Source organism: Mesitornis unicolor, unplaced genomic scaffold, assembly GCF_000695765.1.
Source record: "Mesitornis unicolor isolate BGI_N332 unplaced genomic scaffold, ASM69576v1 scaffold4529, whole genome shotgun sequence".
Classification (NCBI taxonomy): domain Eukaryota; kingdom Metazoa; phylum Chordata; class Aves; order Mesitornithiformes; family Mesitornithidae; genus Mesitornis; species Mesitornis unicolor.
In genome coordinates, this window is record NW_010207845.1 from 85,040 (window position 1) to 104,534 (window position 19,495).

Sequence of the window (19,495 nt, forward strand, 5' to 3'; positions counted from 1 at the left end):
CCATACAAGTGAGGGCAAGGGAATGAGTGTTTGTAGACAAGGAAAGGCTCACCTGTTTTGTTCTTAACTGGTCGCCGTTGTACTCTGACTTCCGCGACTGCAGCAATCAGTGTGTTGTTACCATCACGCTTACTGACGAGGTCAATAATCTTATCTGTGATGTCCCTGATTGGGTTTTCATCTTCCCCTGTATCTTCTGCAGACTACAGAAGAAGTCAGACAATTAATATCAAATGCCAGATCAGATGCCTAATCTGTTACTTATAAATTTTCACAATCCATTAAGGCTCTCAGTACTTTAATACTTAAAAAACAAAACAGAAACAAAACAAAAAGCCCAGCAATGGGCAGAAAGTAATAATGCAGAATTTCTGTTCCCATCTTCAAAAAGATTACAAAAAAAAAAATGCCAGCAGCAGTGCTCTAGAGAGTAGAACAGAAAAATGTTTTACTATCCCTGTTACAGTTGCCACTAGACGGTAGCTTTCAGGTATGCACATGTAATCAGGATTTCTTCCCTTTTCTTAAAGGGAATTAGGGTGGAAACTAAACCACAAGAAGTGCTGACAGAGCCAGGAATTACGATTTTTATGAAATCCACGTTGCACACATACCCAAGCAATTAACTACTAAGACATTTTAAAATGTTCCAGGAATACTTACAATAGCAACATGTATTTCATTATTGGCCAAGCGTGAAGGCTCACAGGTAATATAGATGGAATATTCAACAGAAACATTCTTCAGAATATTCAGATTCCTCAGTTCACTGCAGATGTGCTCTGTGGTAAGTCCCTGGAGGATATAAAAAGGCACCGTTTTTTTCCAAAGTAATACATGTACATGAAAACACAGATGTAAGAAGTTTGAGGGTTTTTTTGCCCTGAAGTAAGAGATCTTAAGGGAAGAGGAGGTGAAATTCCCTCCAAACCAGCTTCTGTTCTTCCCTGGATCAAAAGCATTTAGGGTAGAAGTCTGTATTAATCTGTCTATACCTTCTGGTTTTTTTGTTAATAAGAGTGTCAGCTTTTACTGTACTTTTACCAGTCAAAAAGCTGTTTCATGCTCTGGGAAGCCAGCACACGTGTGCCACAGCACAGGGAGATAAGTTCTGCTACTTACTGGTGCCATCATCTCTTTATTAAAGGTAAAGGTGATGTTGGCACAGTTGTCTTGGTAGTAAGAATCAGAATTGCATTTGGTCTTCACAGGTTGTTGATTCGAAGGCCAACATTCGCCCACTGCAGCACAGGGGTGAGTAAAACAGTGGTCATCTTTAACAGGAACACAGGCATGTCCAGCTGGGCATTCGTTATGACCTTTAGCATGAATGACACAAGGTCGAGGACCACACCAAACCTGGAAGAGAATAAATACCGATGAGTAACCAGTGGTTACAGGACAGAAGACAGCATAACCCACAACACAGCCTGGCTGTACCTTAGAACAAGTGATTTTTCCGTTCGAACACCGACAGGTATTACAGTCATCATCCCACTTAGCCCCATCTGGCATTACTCGAACACTGGTAATACAAGGCCTTCCTGTAACTGAAGGGAGATTAAACAGAAACTTAAAATAGACCAAAAAAAGGTGAAAAATACTCTTTCCTGAGATCATCTAAACTTAGTGATAAGTTTGCTTCTTCAGTAAAGATACTTTAAAACACCACCATATAACACCCCTCAAAAAACCCAGACAACCACAAACTTGTTAACATGCTATTACACGGTTCTTGCTACAAGTACTATGACCAGCTATGACATCTGGAATACCTTCTTGGCATCCTGGACCACTACGACCTGGTGGGCAAATGCAACGGTAGCCATTAATTTCGTCTACACATGTAGCTCCAAAGGCACAAGGTGAAGACTGGCATTCATTGATATCTAGGATGGGAAGGAAACAAAATAAAAAAAAGTTACTCTAGAGTATTCTTTTTGTCAGGAAGAAAACCCAAACATATGAGAGATTTGCCTTCTGGAGCTTTAAGTTCATTTTCTAGTGTCTGCTCAGAGCTGGATTCTTATTGGCAGCACCAGTATAATCTCAGAGGAAGTTCTTTGAAGTTTTTGCTGTGTGGCAGTAACAAAGATCAAAACCTGACCCCTATGGCTACTTAAGCTTTTCAAGGGCAAGGACACATGCCTTCTCATACAAACACACTTCCTTTCCTTTGACATACTCTGGTTTTGTCCCTCTACTAGATTCTTCAGCTGATGACAACATTAAGCCCCTTTCCAGTTGTAACATGGCTGTTATTAAAACAAAACAAAACCCCACAAACATAAGTGTCAGTGTCCTCCTACCTGTAATTATTATTAAATTACAAGGAAGTACATACATCACCTCAGGGCTTGTAGGTGGATTATTAATTGACACGGTTTTTGGCTGGCACATTTTCATCTTGAGCAGAAACCTATGCCGCACAAACACATTCTAACTAGGAAGACATCCCTGAAGGGCATTTTGCCCACTCAGCTGCACCAAGCTCCAGCCGAATGGATTTTAAGATTTCTTTCATTTGCAGTGCAATTCTTGCCCTACCCCCATCTGCTACAGATCTGGGTATAGGTACCCAGACACATGACATCTATAATTCATCTGATCTAGCACCTAATTAAGATGATTGTCTTGCAGCAGGATTCAAGCAAGAGGGGGAAAAAAAAAAATCAAAGTAGAGTGCCATTGAAACAACTTACTGATCCTGCAGTCAGGACCTGCGAAGCCTGGTGCACATTCACAGCGGTACCAGTTGTCTCCATCCACGCAAGTGCCACTATTGTAACTACAAAGAAAAGTCATTACATATATTAAAAGACTGTTACAGACAAAAGAGAATCTAAAATTATAAAACAACAAAAAGCAAACGATGAAAGAAACATATTAAACTTACCAAGGATGAGGACTGCAGTCGTTTGTGTCTGCAAAGCAAAGACAGACAACATTAAGTATGCAGACTGGCTAATACAACTCTACTGTCAGTAAAGAATGATCAAACTTCCCCTAATGCTCAACTTACACTTGGGTCAACTTTAACAAAAATATGCTGAAATTCTCAACTAAATTGATTCTAGGCTTCCACCACAAAATTTGTTAGCTACACTTCAAAACACATGTACACAGGAAGAGATTCTTGTAAAGAATCTAACAGAGTGAGGGAAAGTGGAAGCAGACAGAGCTGCTTGCAGAAAAAGAATGTGGGAGAAAACAAGACAACATCTGTCTCCACTTAGCTTATTTGCAACTTTCTCATGCCCAGGTCAAGACTATCACACAAAGTCATTAAAAACAAAGATTCAGGTGATGCTAAAGCCTACATCAAACAAGCTTTCCCTTCTGGTTTCAATCTTGACTCCAAGGGTGACAAGATGAGCTAATGTTCTCATCATGCCACACTCAAAAAAGAAAAGTTCAAGCAGAGAGAACTTACTCTGAGTACATGTGGGTCCTTCCCAGCCCTCCTTGCAGACACAAGTAAAAGAATCCCCACTGACTACACAGGTACCACCGTTATGACAGGGGTTTGGCAGGCAGCTGCTGTTTCTTGCTGTAACAGAAACAAGATTTGCCACTAAGATTTTAGTAAGACGGCAAAACTGAGCCAAGAGGAAAAACTGAGGTCGCAGATTCAGTGCTGCATCTGCTTCCTGGTGATTACATAGGGTATTTACCTATATTACAAGTGGCTCCTTCCCATCCTGCAGGACACATGCACTTGAAAGTGTCCCCCTCATCATAACATGTTCCTCCATTGTTGCATGTTGCCTCATCACACTGGCTGTCACCTGTGAAGAACCCAAATCATCCTTAATACCAGCATTTTCTTAATGCAACGCAACAAGCTTAAGCGGCCTAACAGAGCATGCCTGTTATGTTTTGGAGATGCTGAACTTACGGGAGTGGCAAGTTTTTCCTTTCCACCCATTTTTACATTCACAGAAGAAGTCGTTGACCAAGTCTCGGCAAGTTCCTCCATTGTGGCAAGGGTTTTTACTGCAGTCATTAATATCTAGATATGTTAAGGAGAGAAAACAAGCTAAGCAGTGCTTACAGAATTGACAAACACTTAATGCTCGAAAGGTGCACAGCCCATCCCTAATTTTGGCCTGTGTTTCAATCATGGATTAAACGCTTAAAGTCAGTATTTTAAAGCTTTAAGCACTGTCACAGAGATTAAGAATATTCCACCACATTCCTGCAGTTTGTTTTCATTGTGTTTGTCATCTTGTTTCAGTAAACAAGAAGTGAAAAGGCCTATTACATAAACTGTCCTATCAATCAGGGGATAGGAGCTGAGTGCTCACTCTTCTTCTGTTCCCAAGACTGACAAAATACAAGTGTGATATATGCAAATACACCATTCCTTATGTGGTGTGTACTAACACTAAGTGATTCTTACAGAAAGTTACCCAAAGGGTAGAGCAGAAAACAGAACAGCAGGACAGTCAGGTTCTACTTCTGGTCCAGTATCATAACTTGGGTTTAGTTTTAATGCAAAACCTGGGACTCGGTGAGGAAAAGAGGACAGCTTTTCCTCTGCAGCCTTGGAAGCAGACTTCATGTTTAACTGGTATTGGCTACTACTGTCTAAAGACAGGACCAGCCATTCATTCCTGAGATTTTTCCAAGAGATCTTTTTGTGTGCTGAAGAACTGTTAACTTACTTGTTTCACAGTATGTTCCTTCCCATCCATCACTACAAATACATTTGTAGGAGTTGATGCCATCAATACATGTGCCACCATTTTTACAGGGGTTGCTCTCACAGTCATTAATATCTACAACAGTGGACGGTGGAGAGAGAGGAAAAAAAGAAAAACAATCAAACTAGAAATACAGATACTAGAAGTCATCTTTCTATTGTAGACTATTTGATGCCACTTCCATTTCTAAGCCCCTTTTGAGAGGCAACATGAGAAATAGCTGAAGAACAGTGCACAAAATGATGAGCCCATCACTCAACTACTACTATTAAAAACAATTAAAAAAAAAATCAAGAGTCCTTAAGATCCATGTTAAACCCCATTATGAGCTACCTCAGACCTTGTATACATAAGGTTTTTAAAAACATACAATTCAAGGCCAGAAGATTCATTACTGTGAACTTTCCCCAAGACCTAGCAAATTCCAATCTGCCTCACCCAAACAGGATATAAAAACTTTAAGCAGTTCCAAGGTTCACTGTGTTACAAGAAAGAAACCTTAAAGCAGTCTGGGAGGAAAGGATGAAATCTTTTTTCCAAAAAGAGAAGGGGATGACAAAATATATTAATCTTTTAGCTCTTACTCTCATGACAGTAGGTGCCAGTGAATCCTTTGTTGCATTCACAGGTGAATTTTCCACCTGCTTGACTCTTGCATTTTCCATGAGGACCACAGACATTTGAAGAAATATAACGAACTCCTTCTGGTGTGCTGTTAGAAGCTACTGCCACAGTACAGCTGTCAATTACTGCAGAAAAAGCAGACACCTAATTGAGGATTGCCCATTCTATCTGATTTCTTAAGCTAAGAGCTACAGTTATAACTTCCAGTGATGGAGATTTAAGATTGACATATCATAGAATCATTATAGGTTGGAAAAAACCTTTAAAGATCAAGTCCAACCGTAAACCTAACAGTGCCAAATACGTTTGCTGCTTTAAAATAAAAGGAGTATACCAAGTGGTTGTACATAAAATAACCACAGCATCTTCTCTGAAGATTGCTGGACCACATTCATAGCCTGGAACGAATTCGGCAAAGCAGGCTATTTGCTACTTGTGTTTTGTGTCCACAGGAACATAACATTGTCCTTCAAATAGCTGGTATTTACAAATATTACTCATGTTCTCATACAAAGAGAGGCATAAGGCACAGGGCAAAATTCAGCATCTTTACACAGACTACTCCACTGACTATACCGTTGGAGCTGCATTACAGCTTCAGCCAGGGGAGGGGCAGAAACTATTGCCAGCCATTCCCATTCACCTGCAAGGGAACACAAACCTTCACAAGGAGTTGTGCGGCAGTGGTCTTTCAGGTGGGAGCAGTTCTTCCCTTCATAATCTTCAGGGCAGTTACAGAAATAGTCCATAGCAAGATTGAAGCACTGGGCACCGTTCTGGCAAGGATTTGGCTCACAATAATCTATGTCCAGCTGTAAGTAGTGCAGAGAGAGGAAAGGGAAATAAAGAGGAGAAAAAAGGGACGGGGGCAAGGCTGAGTGAAACAGAAGTTTTATCATAGCTTTCCTTCACTATGACAGGCAGACATTGTGGAATCTGACCTTTTTATCTGCTGCCTCAATGAATTGTTCATAATGCACAGAGTTTAGACAGACTTCTAACTATTTCAGCAGACAGCACTCTTGATATTAAACAGCTGCTGAAAGTTAACAGCATGCAACAAAACCTGACGTGCAAACACTAGCAGTCTGTTTAACAAAGAATTCTCAGCAGCTTGTGAGGGTTTTTTGTTGGTTTCTTTTTTTCCCCTCCCAATATATATTAATCAAGCACTTTCTTGGCAGAGTGACAGCGATATCAAGTACAACTTTATACTATGGTTCACTGGATGCAAGGCATTCAGTGTACAGATCCCGAGTACTGGTAGGAACACCACTGGCTAAGGGCCTGCCTTTCACCCATGCTTCTTACCTGACAGAGGTTTCCTGAGAAACCAGCGGGACACAGACATTGGAATCCATTGATTTCATCCTGGCAATGACCCCCATTCATGCAAGGGTTACTTGCACATTCATTGATGTCTTTCTCACAGTGATCTCCTGCATAGCCAGGTGAACAGATACACCGATAACCATTAACCAAGTCCTGGGAAGGAACAAGAAGTTTAGAGTTAAGGTTTCTTCCCACCCTGTTGATATTCTTAAAGAAAAAAAAGTAAAAGAGGAGGAAAAAAGAAGTAAGACAGTCCAAAATAATGTCCAATACCAACATAAGAAACTAGCGTAAAGTAAAACAAGGTAAGAATATTTAAGGGAGGAAAAAAACCCAAACACACACACACACACACACACACACACACACACACAAACATACCAGTACCGGCTTATGTTCTTAATTTCCAAATAGGATACATTAATCCACATTTTGCAGTAGAGTATCTATATTTAGAGTAAGTAGTTTGCACAACAACCAGCCCACTCACTGGTGACACTAGCAGTGAAAACAAGTCATTTATTGCAGTTATATTTTTTGCCCTTGCTGTTTTCCACATTCCCCCCCGACATACTGTAGCATGATATAGCCCTTCCCCCTAACTCAAAGGGATGACAAATTTATACCAGCCAATTGCTATTTTCCACACTATTTGTGTTTAATTTTTTTTAGTTACTGTTGGCAAGTCTCAAGGAAACTAAAGTAAAACAAGAATGGCTTACCCGACAGGATCCTCCATTCTGACATTGTCCCCGACAGTCGTTAATATCTGTAATAAAATTAGTGTGGTTAGAAGGCAAGAATATATTTACACTAGATACAGAGTTCAAGTCCATCTAAAACTGCAGCTAGATAAACCTTTTGTCAAGTTTCCTGCATGCTTTCCTTGAGATAAGGTTATTATAATGGGTGGGAACCTTTTGTGATTCTGCTACCAGAGGCAGTGAAACTTCACATCATTGTTTTAGTCACTTTATCAGAATATAGCTATGTTATGGACTAATGAGTTTGATAAAATTGTGTGTTTTCATTCCACATCAACTACTCCCTTTCTAAAAACATCAACCACTGGGACTCTCCCTGATGTTTAAATCTGAGCTTAGAACTGAGTGGCATACATACATCTGCATACATGACTGGCCTTTAATAAACCCAAGGATACAGACACTTACTTATATCACAGTTGTGGCCAGACCAGCCAGTAATGCAGTCACAATAGTAGCTGCCAATCAGGTTCCTGCAGGAGTTGGCATTGACACAGGGTTTGCCCTCACATTCATTCGCATCTGAAAAAACAGCATGAATGGCCAAATGCAGGGCTTGTAGGGCAAGGGGGAGAAAGAAAAAAAACAACCCAACCTACAACTGGTTTTCATAGCAATAATTAGAAGTTCATTCAGATCTAAGAGGAACTTGTAATATACAGCATGGATTAGCATGACTTGAATGAACAAAAGTCAATCATACATCAGTCCCTGAAGTCTCAATTTCTCTGCAATTACAGCATACAGGCTATGCTAATAATTTGATAATTACGCAGCCACTCATTAAGAGCAACTCCCCCCCATCCCCATCTCAACTGAGCATTTTGAAGGAGTGCTGCAGCCTGGTCACTGGGATGACCAAGGTGTGTTGTGCAAAAAAATGCAGACAGCTCATTATTCATGAGATCATCCACGTTTTGGATTCCAGCTGTGAACTCCTTGGTCTGGAGGAGTTGACACAGCTGAAGAGATACACAATTTTCTCACAGGCTAAAGGAAGAACTACGTGTGAGGCCGGGACTGGAAGGTACACACGTGCACCCTCCCCACTTCAGTTCATTTACGGTTTAAAGTATGTCTCTCTGGCTAAGTTAACTATTTCCTTCAATTGCTTGCATGCATCAGCAAAACAATGACAGAAGGAAACCACTCCATGCTTTGAGACTCCAGTCCTGCAAACATCGACAATATTCTCAATGTGCCAGAATACGCACACAGGCTTCAGAACCATAAAATGTGTCTAACGCAAAGGGCACGAGCACCCTTGCCTGCTGCACTGGGATCCCTTTTCATTTGTCTTCTCCCTCTCCCAGAGCAACATTGGATGAAGCAAAAAGCAGTTCTCACCTAGCTGGCACGTTTTGCCTGTCCACTGAGGTGGACAAATACACTTAAACCCATCAACTAGGTCTTGGCAAGTTCCTCCGTGACCACAGGGATTTGGAGAACAATCATCAATATCTGTAATGCAGAATAAGGAGAGAGGCTTAGCTCTGTTACCAAACAGGCAATGTCAGTAACTGACAAATTTGATAAATGGTTGCTGCTACTAGTTTTTGCCCTGAGGAACAGCAAGACAACAGGACTTCTACATGGAATTTCTAGGTCTGCTCTGATTTCAGCAAAACGCACCTTTAAAAATAGAAGTGTGAAAGTGGGTTCAAAGCACAGAAGAAATTTACACTTGTGGCCTTTTTGCAAGTGGAAGTCAGATTTTGATCCAGCAAATCTCTCTAAACAGTATTTTAGCAACTTGCCAGGATGCTACAAAAATTCAGTGTTCTGCTTCTTTCAAGAAGCCGTTGGCCATTCTGTCCTCTTGCACTTAAGAAAAACCTTTGTACAAAGGAGAAGAGGCACACCATGGTGTAAATGGGTGCTAAGAACCAATGCTAAAGCTGGAAAAGGTAAAGGAGACTGCCCGGTAAGTTTATTGGAGATTAGAAAGACTGATGTAAAAACCAGCAAACTAGCACATTTTTAATACAATTCTGGAAGGACTCACTATCAGTGCAAGTTGGTCCAGCCCAGCCAGGTGCGCACACACATTCAAATCCTGTAGACGTCTCTAAGCAGCTTCCTCCATTGTGACAAGGATCAGAGAGGCAGGCGTGCTCCGCTGCACCAGGACAGAAGTACATCATGTGAGAAACTATACCAATATCACCCAAAGCCACCCCTGCTCCCTCTACATGCTTCTAACTCTGGACACACCACCATTGCTCTTGATGTACTGCACTCCTGTGAGAACTGTGAATCAAAACGCTACTAGCAAGCAGGAAGTCACCTTCCATGCTAAACTCAATCTACACACCAACTTGCAGCTGTTTGAGTCAGAGCCAGACACAGTAACTTGCAGGGATCTCTGGAGAGTGGAAGGCTGATGTTCAGAGATACCAACTGTTCATGATGAAGCATGAACATGCAAGTCTGGATCTTGCCAACCCTGACGTCATAATTAATATCAGAAGTTGACTTTTCCCAACCTCATAAAACATATCCAAAACCAGCCACTAAAAGCTGGCAAGAATTAACTGCCAACTGGCAGCATCAAACACTCACCGATTTCACAGTTCTGTCCTGAGTAGCCCTCAGGGCAGGAACATTGGTATTTGTCAGGGCCAGTGTTGCTGCAGGTACCGCCATTCAAACAGGGTGGGTGGGTTCCACAGTAGTTCAGATCTGCAAGACGTGAGGAGCATTAAAGCCATAGTTGAAAAAGAACATCAGCATGGACATGCTTTGTTCCATTATTCTAGAGCCTTTACAGAACACATCTGCACACAGGAGTAGGACAGTTAAGCACATATGCTAACACCACCAAAACAGCAGAGGAGACAACAAAAAGCAACTAAAAGACAAAATCTCCCACCATGTTTCAGGAGGATCACTCACTCAGTTTCGCATGCACTCTCTCCTTACTAAGTCTGCTTGTATCAAAATTCAAATGCTACACTTGGCTATCCATAAGATTAGCATACCTTTGTCACAGAGCTGACCACCCCAGTTGGTTTCACAGAGGCACTGCCATGGTTCAATGCAAGTGCCATGGACACATCCTGGGTGTGGAATGCACTTATCACAGTACTGGCCTTGCCATCCATACTGACACCTTCGTTAAAGAAGGGAAAAAAAAAATCAGAACAGGGAAACAAACCAAAAACCCATCAGAATTGCTCTGCGTAGATGTGAGTGTGGAACACCAAAACCTGGAGAAAGACTGGGGCGATGGAGGAGAAGGGCAGGATAAGGGGAGGGGAGAAGCTATTCAAGGTTTGTTTTATGGTTTCTTGTAAACAAACATTTTAGTAGTTTTGCCAAGGTCTCTGTAGCTGGCCTCCTGACAAAAGAATAACTGTTCTGAGAGAACCAGCATGAGGCCGTTCAGCACAATAACACTCCTTCAGAGCCTCATACAAATGTGGTAGAGAGGGTGGGTGTGCACTACAAATCAATCTCTGGACTTTGACAGGGTACTTTATAAATTGAGGGAGGGGAGAAGAAGTCAGTGGAGACAATAGTTATCCAGAGATCCTCGTGAATACGAGGTTCCAGGCAGTTCAGCCATGCTGGGCTTGCAGGAAGACAAACAAACCCATAAACACCAACTCTGAGCCCTCAGCAAGGCAGTAGCATAGTATTCAGAGTTGTCTGCTCTATCAGAAGTTAACCTTATTCTGAACTAGAAGACAAACAAAGTATGGACCGCACCACAGTAAGAGATGAAAGAAAACAGCACACATCAGGATTTTACATGCGTTCAAAGATCAGTTGTCAGTGTATTTCAGGGTTTGATTTATGCTAACCTTTTTTCAGGTAATAACTAAAATGTATCCAATTCTGACAAGCTTTAATTTCATGTCCAGAGAAGAATTTACCACTATCAATGAGCGACCTGAATTGTATACTTAAAAGTAAGATGTTCTTTTAAAGTATTTTGGCTTTCATTTAGTCCTTGCTAGCAAGGCAGACCCAGGATTCTTCAAATTAAAGTGGATCTATAGATAGAAACAAGGAAAACAAATTGAAAATGAAAAGCAAGGGTTTGTTGAAGTACTGTATTTCATTAACAGGCTCAGAGTAATTGATCAGCAGCAATTATGCACTAAGCTGTCACTAAATTATGAAAATAAACCTTGTCTGTACAGAAGTCAGCTAAGCTTTCTATTTATAAAACCCCCCACCATTCTTCTGGCAATTTCTTCTCATGGGAAAAAGCTAGAAGGATCTGTCCATTGGGTAATCACACACAGCTAGTGGCAAGTCTGACTTCCCTTCAAAAAATCTCAGGTGACAAACTGCATCTTAATTAACTTTTTTTATTAGCTATTTCAACAGCAACCTATTCAAAATCCAGGGGAAATTCTTATTAGTTTGAGTGTTTAAAAAAAACAAACAAAAAACAACTAGTCTAAATTATGTGGCTTTGTGTGTGAAGAACATGAAAGAAAAACATATAAGACATTACAACCTCTCTCGAGTAGCTCTTGGAAAATCCTTCTGTATAGGGAATGTAAGAGGAATGCACAAAGTTGAAAACTTAGGAACATACCCTTTTCATTTGTATTGCATGCAAACAACTTGACTGTCAGCTTGCACACAAGCAAAACTACGGAACCTCACCTGCAAAAACAGGTATCCAAATAATGAATTTTTACTCTTTTCTGCCAAATCAAAGGAGTGTTTTTTTGTTTTATTTAAAGCAAGTGTAAAGAAAAACAAGAATAATTTAAAAAACCCACAGGAAAAAAAAAGCCATGAGATTTAGACCCAAAGATACAGCTTTCTTCAAACATCAGTTTCAAAGTATAACTAACAAAACTGGATGAGGCTATGAGCATTTAAAAAAACAGCTGGATATCAATTTCAGAAAAAGGTTCATAGCAATAATTGTTGTTTAATAATAAACAGTTTCTCATGAGAAATTTAAAGTTAACTTTCCTTGTAGTGATTCATGAGTAAATATGGTTTTGTTGGCTGGCCTGCATTAAAGAAAGTGACTCGCACCAAGAGGGAAAAGGATATTTTAAGAATGTTTCAAGTTTTCTATTGTACCAGAACCCAGAGCAGTTTCTGCTGGAATGTTATTTTTAAATCCTCTTGCATTTGTAACATACAGGCTATATGACTCATCAAAACTTAAAAGAAAATAGAATCTTGCTTCTGTGTTCACTTTAAAGATATTGGTCTAACTTGGCAAGCAGAAGTTATCTGAAAGCACCAGAAGGACAGCATTGTTTCAGGAGTATGCAAATCAAGTGTGGGAAAGTTGCACCTTAAGTAAATAAGAGCACTAGTGCATGTCTGGGCAGTGAGTGGGAGGTAAGAGACTTAGAAAGAGAAAGGAAAGAAAAAATTCTAGAAACAAAGCCTGTTGTTCTGACTAGGAGACAGCAGCCCCTACAAGGCATGTTTATTCTGATGACAGAAGCACAAATCACTGGTACCCTTGACTGATACACGGGTCTTGCCATCTGGCCTCCCAATACTTCTTACTACTTGCTTGGCTTTTTTTCTCTTTTTAATTAAAAAAAATAGATTTGGTGCTCTGGGAGTTAACCAGCTTTTATCAGTGCTGCTAAACACTAAAAATCACTGAACAACTTACAACAGTCCATCCTGCAGCTTGACTTTCACTTTGCCGTGTCTCTTGTGGAGGACAAGAAGTTACTTTCTACTGTACTTTCAGAATGTTCCTTGATGATTTTTTGTTTTGTTTTTGAAGCACAGATTACAGGGACAAAGAACAAACCATTGTGACTATTTAGGCTGACTTCTTATATAATATAGTCTGTCAGACACCCCAGATTTAGTTCTTGTTCGAACTACAGTTTATCTACAAAGAAAAACAGTCCACTTCAGGGCAAAAGTATCCAGCAATAGAGAATCCACCAATATGTTTGTTAGGCAGAAAAATTACTTGGCATTCCTTTAGACATCTGAATTTTATTCATGAATACCCAACCTTTGCTTTTAACCCTTCCCAAACAGGATCAGTATCAACATTTTGTAATTTCAGAAGCCCTCAGTTCCCTATTGCATGTAAACAGATATGATAAAAGGTTACATGAAGCAACTTACAACCAGTCAGCTGATACAGAACGTCCACATTTAGTATCCATTAACCCTCTATTACCAAGGAAAAAAACTTCCTGTGCTGTAAATATATGCTGGATATTTTGAGGCATTCCAAATATTTAGTTGCTGAGTTATGGGTAAACTTTGCTTTTCATTTCTCCTTGGCAGGACAGAACAGACTTCAAAGAACAGGAGCAAAATTCTGTATTCATCAGAGCCTATTGACAAGATTTCATCCCAGCTATTAACCTGTCAGCACTTGGAGCCTGGCTCACAATGGTAAAGGAACTGAGAGATTTAACTAATCCCATTCTAAAGAATGCTTGACTTTTGCCTACTGATGGAAGAAACCAGGGGGTGGAAGAAGGGGGAAACAGTGAAAGGGAGGAGAGAAAAGCCACACTGTACTTCAAGCTTGTAGTCGAAAAAGCCTATTAATCAGGCTGTTGGAAAAAAAACATACCCACAAAACATTTGCACTCTTTATGCAGAAACAATTAGTTAGTGCTCATTAGGCAGCATTCACATGATTTATCCCATACCCTCCTCCCCTCCAGTGCCACCATTTCACAAACCAAAAGCTTCTTGAAACTGTCAGTGCATTAAAAGCCTGCTCCCTCCTCATTCTGGGCAAGTCAGCATGAATAATGTGCCTTGGTCAATAACATGACTCCAAAAACATGCTCCCTCCCTCCCTAATTCTACTGTGCTTAGCATCACTTATTTAATTATTTGAGGGGGTGGGGGGAAACAAGAAGGGAGAAGGAGCATTTACCTGCACTCTCCTGGAATTGTGCATGAACCATGCTTGGGGCTACATCCCTGACGACAAATAGCTGTTAAAACAAAAAAGAAGAGTATCAGCATGCTGCCTGCTTCCTGCATCTTCACACTCGTGGGAATGTTTTAGTCTCTAACCAGCACTGTATTCCTACTAAATCCAAGGTTTTAGCAAGTCTTTTGTATCAAGTCTACTGGAAGGAAAACCAAGGTAGGTGGCTCCCTGCAATAGGAAATCTATCAGCTAGCTTTGCAGAAGAATTGTACCTAATGCTGTTCCAAGAGCTGTTTCTATGCAAGAGAAACCGTCTCAGATTAGAGACCTCAAGTCACTTTGAGTCTACATGTTTCCTTTCTGTCTTTTGCAGGTGAACCGGCCCACTCTCCCTGGCTTTACATCTAATTCAAAGCAACTTTTGACAACTCTGGATTTACTTTTGAGCTGTATCTCTGAACAGACAAGATATTAAGATGAGCATCAATTCAAATTGCAGGTAAACTCGGTCAGCAAGACACGCTGATAGTCTGTTCATACTCAGAGTCTTGCTTTCTCCTTCTGAAATTACCTAGGAAGTTGCCATTCCCTAATAAACATGTTAAACATCATCTCAGGTAGAACAAACAATCTGGGCCTTTTCAAACACCAAAGCCTTACACCTGCCAGGTCAGCTCTAAAACAAGTCTCTCTTTCCTGCTTGTCTTGAAGTTCTGCACTAAAGGGGAAATGCTTTTTGAAGTCAGCAGCAGAACTCCTATTGAAGTCAATGGGCTGGGTTTTCTTCCCAAGGGCAAAGATGCGGATAATCAGAGAAAGAACACAGCTGCCAAGTGCCCAGTACTTGGCAGACCTCTCCAAGACTTTAAAACAAGGCATAAACTAGTCGTCTTCTGCCCCTAGCTCTCCATGTAGAGTGAGTTGCTATCCCACCAGTTCTTAGCCTTGTTTTTTGCACAAACTGACCACTGAATTGCAACCTGGATATGATGCATTCAAATCCTATCCAAGCCCACTGGATCATTTGGGGCTTGGGCATTCATCACAAACCTTTGTTGCATTCTGGTCCCATCCAGCCTTCTAAGCAGGTTTTGTTGCCATTCTGGTCACAGGTATGGTGAGTGAAGAAGTCATCTCTTGGTCGGCAAAACTTGTTGCAGCCAAAGCCATAGTAATGCTCTGCACAAGTCACACGGATTTGATACTCAAAGTGGGCAACTCCTGCATTATGTTTCAAAGTCTGCCACTGACGGCTTGGATTGATCATGCCAGAGTGGGATGCCTTCTCAATAATGCGATCAGGATCTAGAAGTCAGAAGAGATGTCAGAGTTAAAGCTTCATTTAGGTATCGTTACCTCACATATCACAGCTCTCTAGCTTCGCAGACAAGACTCTGTGAGGCAGCCAGTTGGTTTTATTAATTTTCCATTTTAAAGAATTAGATAAGGCTGCCCCGGAGCTACAAACCATTAACTGAAACACAGATGCAGCATTATCAAACTGAACAAAGCTTGAAATCAAAAGGGACTGTTAGGTTACTGCCAATCACTTATCCCTTTTGCAGTCTAATGATATCCAGTAAGAATCATGCAGTTAGTGATTAAAGAGAAATCAGCTGCTTTTACTTCTAGCTCCAATAGAATGGTATGTAATGTGGTTTTTCAGGCTTTTCCATTAATGGCACTAGCTTTGTTTTTAACTGAAATATTTATGAAAACATATTACAATAACCTAATAAAGCAATGTCTACAAACTGAACATAAGCACCACAAAAGGTTTGCAGCCTTCTGGGACTCTGGGGTAAACACCAAATCGAAAACGAGCAACTCTGGCATTCAAAGGACATCAGTGATCTCACCAGGTTTTGGCTGAGAAATACTGTGGAAGTTCCATCTCCATCTGTTAGCTGACACTAGAATTTCAGGACTACCAGAGCTCCAAGTAGAGAACTGAAATTACTGCATATATGCACTATAGATCCCCCTTCTCTCTATAGAGCATTTCAAAGTTTAGACTTTGTATTTGACATTTAGTTCCAGCAAAAATCTTCTGCCTTTTAGAGCCCTACAACTGTCTAAATTATGGCTTGAAATAATGATATTTCACATTAGCTTGGAACATTGTATATATCTGTGGTATTTCACTTTGTAGTCCAGGTCTCGTGACTTAAATAATCTGACACTGCCTTACAACCTACTGCTAGCAAGCATTTGACTGTCGAAAGTTTATCATAAAACAGCCAAAATATCCTTGCAGACATCATACAAAGCCAACAGCAAGTACCAGGCTACTCTGTTCTATATATGGGAGCATAATCCAGTGACAGGAGAATTTTAGGTAGAAGGGCAGTTTGCCAAGTATGTGTTAGAAGGCAGTGTGTGAAGAACTGGCACATTCGAGTGTTAAGAATTAAAATGTACTTATGTTCCGCTTGTTCTTTCAACAACTACAAAAGGAAGTTTGGGGATTCTACATAAGGCAGAGCTAAAGACTAATGAAGTAGCTACACCAACCTTAAGATGACACATAGGCAGTTTTTAATCTAATGTACTTTTTAAAGTATTGCTAAAGGCCTTTGATTTGTAGCTTTCAAAAAACTTCCAAACAGGCTTCTCAAGCCTCAGATATCTATTATCAATTCACCACTAGATCCTGCCTGCTTGCCTACAGTTTTGAATAAAGTTAAGTCAAAGCACTTGCTGCACAGCCACAGAAGAGAGTCAATACACACATGCTGTAAGCGTTTACCCATTTGGGGGTGGGGGGCAGTATTCTTGGCTTGAGACTACAGCATTCATTAAGTGCTTATAGTGTGAAATTAAGGGCAACAACTTCTTATTCACCTTCTGGTATTTCTGGTTCTATAATATTTTCCATTTAAATCAGTTTTTATTATTCATTGGCACTAAGCCCCCAACCCCACATCTATGTGTAAGACTTGCAAATGCTCTCAGGCCTTCATTAATTTAAATCTCATTCACAAGTAATGTAGATGCCTAAGGACTTTTCCATACTGGTATATCCAGAGCAATATCATGTCCTGTACTGTGCAGGTGTAAGGCTCTTAGATCTCATCAACAAGATTACTGACTAATTCTAAGAGGTACTTAAGCAGATGCATATCTGTTGTCTTGAATGGGGCTAGTCAAGCCATTATAGTTCCACTCATGCGTGCTGGGGATGGCTTTGCTGCACTTGCCAAGATTACACTGAGATCTACAGCACAGTTGGAAAGCAAATGCATTTCCCCAAATACCGAGTCTGTGCATAAAGACATCCTGTTTCTTGCGATTAAAACAACTCTATCCTTTTTCTTCTGCAAGTGGCAGAAGAAAAGGGGAATGACACTCAATTTAGTTTTGCAAACTTTCCCCCCTCCTCTACACACATGCACTCACTCTTGCTTTTCCAGTCATTTCCTATTCCCCACCGGGAACATACCACTTGCAGCTATTTCAGTCCTTGGCACCAGAAAAACAGTTGCCTTGGAAAAGAGATCTTTCCTTCTGCCTCTGCTCTATCATTCTTCCCCTATCTGCCAGCTCATTAGGAAGCATGTCCTTGCTGTATGTCTACAACATCTCACTCCAGCCACCAGCTCTTTTGAGCCTTTAACCACAGCCTGAACTCAAATGGAAACATCCTTATTAGTCCACTGGACTTTTTTTTTTTTAAAGGCCTAGATGAAAACCAGCTGTGATTTCACTTTGGATCATGGCTAAAATGCCCTTCATTTGATACATGTTATAAAGCTACCACAATACATTTAAATTCAAGTAAGGTCTCACAGACTTAAGATCCCTTCCCATTAGCCATCACCCACAGTTTTCACAGTGAAGTATTGGCATGCTCCTTCTTGTACAAAAATTTATCCACCCTTCCCTATTCCCACCTGTCAGTACGGACTTACACAAGTGTGCTGACCCAGACTTCAAGGAAGGCATTGCAACAACTCTGCCATTCTTAGCCCGACACCAGCAATGTTTTATGGTAAGCAATCCCAAAGCAGCAGACTGGTTAAGTAAATAAGAAGAAATATTCAGCCAGGCTTGGGAGAAAGTGATCTTCTTAACTCCCCTGACATCATCTGACTCAGAATCCCATGCTTTGATAGAAAGGTCAGAGGAAACATCAACCAATTAGAAATCGATGAAGTGGAAGAGAGAGGGTTTTTGTACATCTTTAGCTTTCACTGCACTTCACTGTCAGAGATTTTGTTGGTTTCACTCTCTTTTTGTGGCTACACTTCACAGCTATGAATCTATCTTTATTCAGTAGGCAATTGTATCAGAGATTTTAGGCACAGGGAAATTAGCTATTCTGACTGCCCACCTTTCCAGTGGTCCAATTTCTAGAAATCATAACTACCTATCGCCAGGAAGCAAACAACAACAACAAAAGCCCAGACTCCTCTGAGCAGTTTGGGTGGCCAAGGACACCTCCGTTGTTTTAGAAAGTCTTTGTTTCAGACAACTTCCAACTATGGCTAGGTTTACACTGTGCTGAAGTCTCTTATGCCTGACTGGAATTCACATGCAACTGATACCAGTAATTTACAACAGCTCTTTGACATAGTTTGAGATGCAATGTCAGCCCCATTAGCTTTATGTATGAAGCGACAGTAGCAAGATGGCATTTAGACAAGAACCAGAGTAAGGAAACCATTTAAGCTGAATCTTGGCTCCAACAAAGCACGACTCTCATCGACTTCAACAAGGCCAGAATTTAACTGCAAGCCACTCTTGGAAGTGAGACAAGAGAGAGTATGTGGTAAAGGGAACGTAGGAGGAGTGGAATGTAGAGGGGGGAAGGAAGCATCCACTCTAGGATCTCCTAATGACTACACTGATCAGATGATGCTAGTGCTATTGAAAAAGTACACAAAGCTTACTAAATATTTTTTTTCTTTTTGGAGATCTCTTAGACTCCTTACAATTCAGTAGTAATTAGGATAACAGAAAATCCTGCACATCAAAAAAAATACTCATCACTTTATGTGATGACAACTGTTTAGTTCTAATGATTTCGCTAACTAGTTCTTCAGCTATGGGAAAGCTGCCTGTAAGTAAAGTGATGCAGTACAAAGGAAAAGCTTTATGCAGTACAGTCACTGAAGTGGCCTACACATGGATGTGTGACAGCAAAGCTAGTGCAGGAGTGCAAATCAGGAACATATGTAAGAACATGTCTGTACTTGGTCAAATACACTGCTGAG

The 19,495-nt window shown here is 40.6% G+C and overlaps 1 protein-coding gene across 1 annotated transcript in view; it reads right to left on the reverse strand.

Moving 5' to 3' along the window:
- Positions 1-19,495, reverse strand: part of JAG1 (jagged 1) — a 35,128-nt gene that overhangs the window by 2,252 nt on the left and 13,381 nt on the right. The window contains exons 5-26 of the mRNA XM_010192263.1: positions 15,330-15,584; positions 14,280-14,340; positions 10,408-10,538; positions 9,989-10,108; positions 9,432-9,545; positions 8,774-8,887; positions 7,835-7,948; positions 7,385-7,431; positions 6,642-6,815; positions 5,992-6,142; positions 5,291-5,455; positions 4,668-4,781; positions 3,899-4,012; positions 3,675-3,788; positions 3,434-3,550; positions 2,897-2,924; positions 2,703-2,788; positions 1,776-1,889; positions 1,441-1,550; positions 1,123-1,359; positions 664-795; positions 53-203 (exon numbers count right to left, since the gene is read on the reverse strand). Of these exons, the coding sequence (XP_010190565.1) occupies positions 53-203; positions 664-795; positions 1,123-1,359; positions 1,441-1,550; positions 1,776-1,889; positions 2,703-2,788; positions 2,897-2,924; positions 3,434-3,550; positions 3,675-3,788; positions 3,899-4,012; positions 4,668-4,781; positions 5,291-5,455; positions 5,992-6,142; positions 6,642-6,815; positions 7,385-7,431; positions 7,835-7,948; positions 8,774-8,887; positions 9,432-9,545; positions 9,989-10,108; positions 10,408-10,538; positions 14,280-14,340; positions 15,330-15,584 (2,763 nt within the window). The remainder of the gene's footprint in view (positions 1-52; positions 204-663; positions 796-1,122; positions 1,360-1,440; positions 1,551-1,775; positions 1,890-2,702; positions 2,789-2,896; positions 2,925-3,433; positions 3,551-3,674; positions 3,789-3,898; positions 4,013-4,667; positions 4,782-5,290; positions 5,456-5,991; positions 6,143-6,641; positions 6,816-7,384; positions 7,432-7,834; positions 7,949-8,773; positions 8,888-9,431; positions 9,546-9,988; positions 10,109-10,407; positions 10,539-14,279; positions 14,341-15,329; positions 15,585-19,495) is intronic.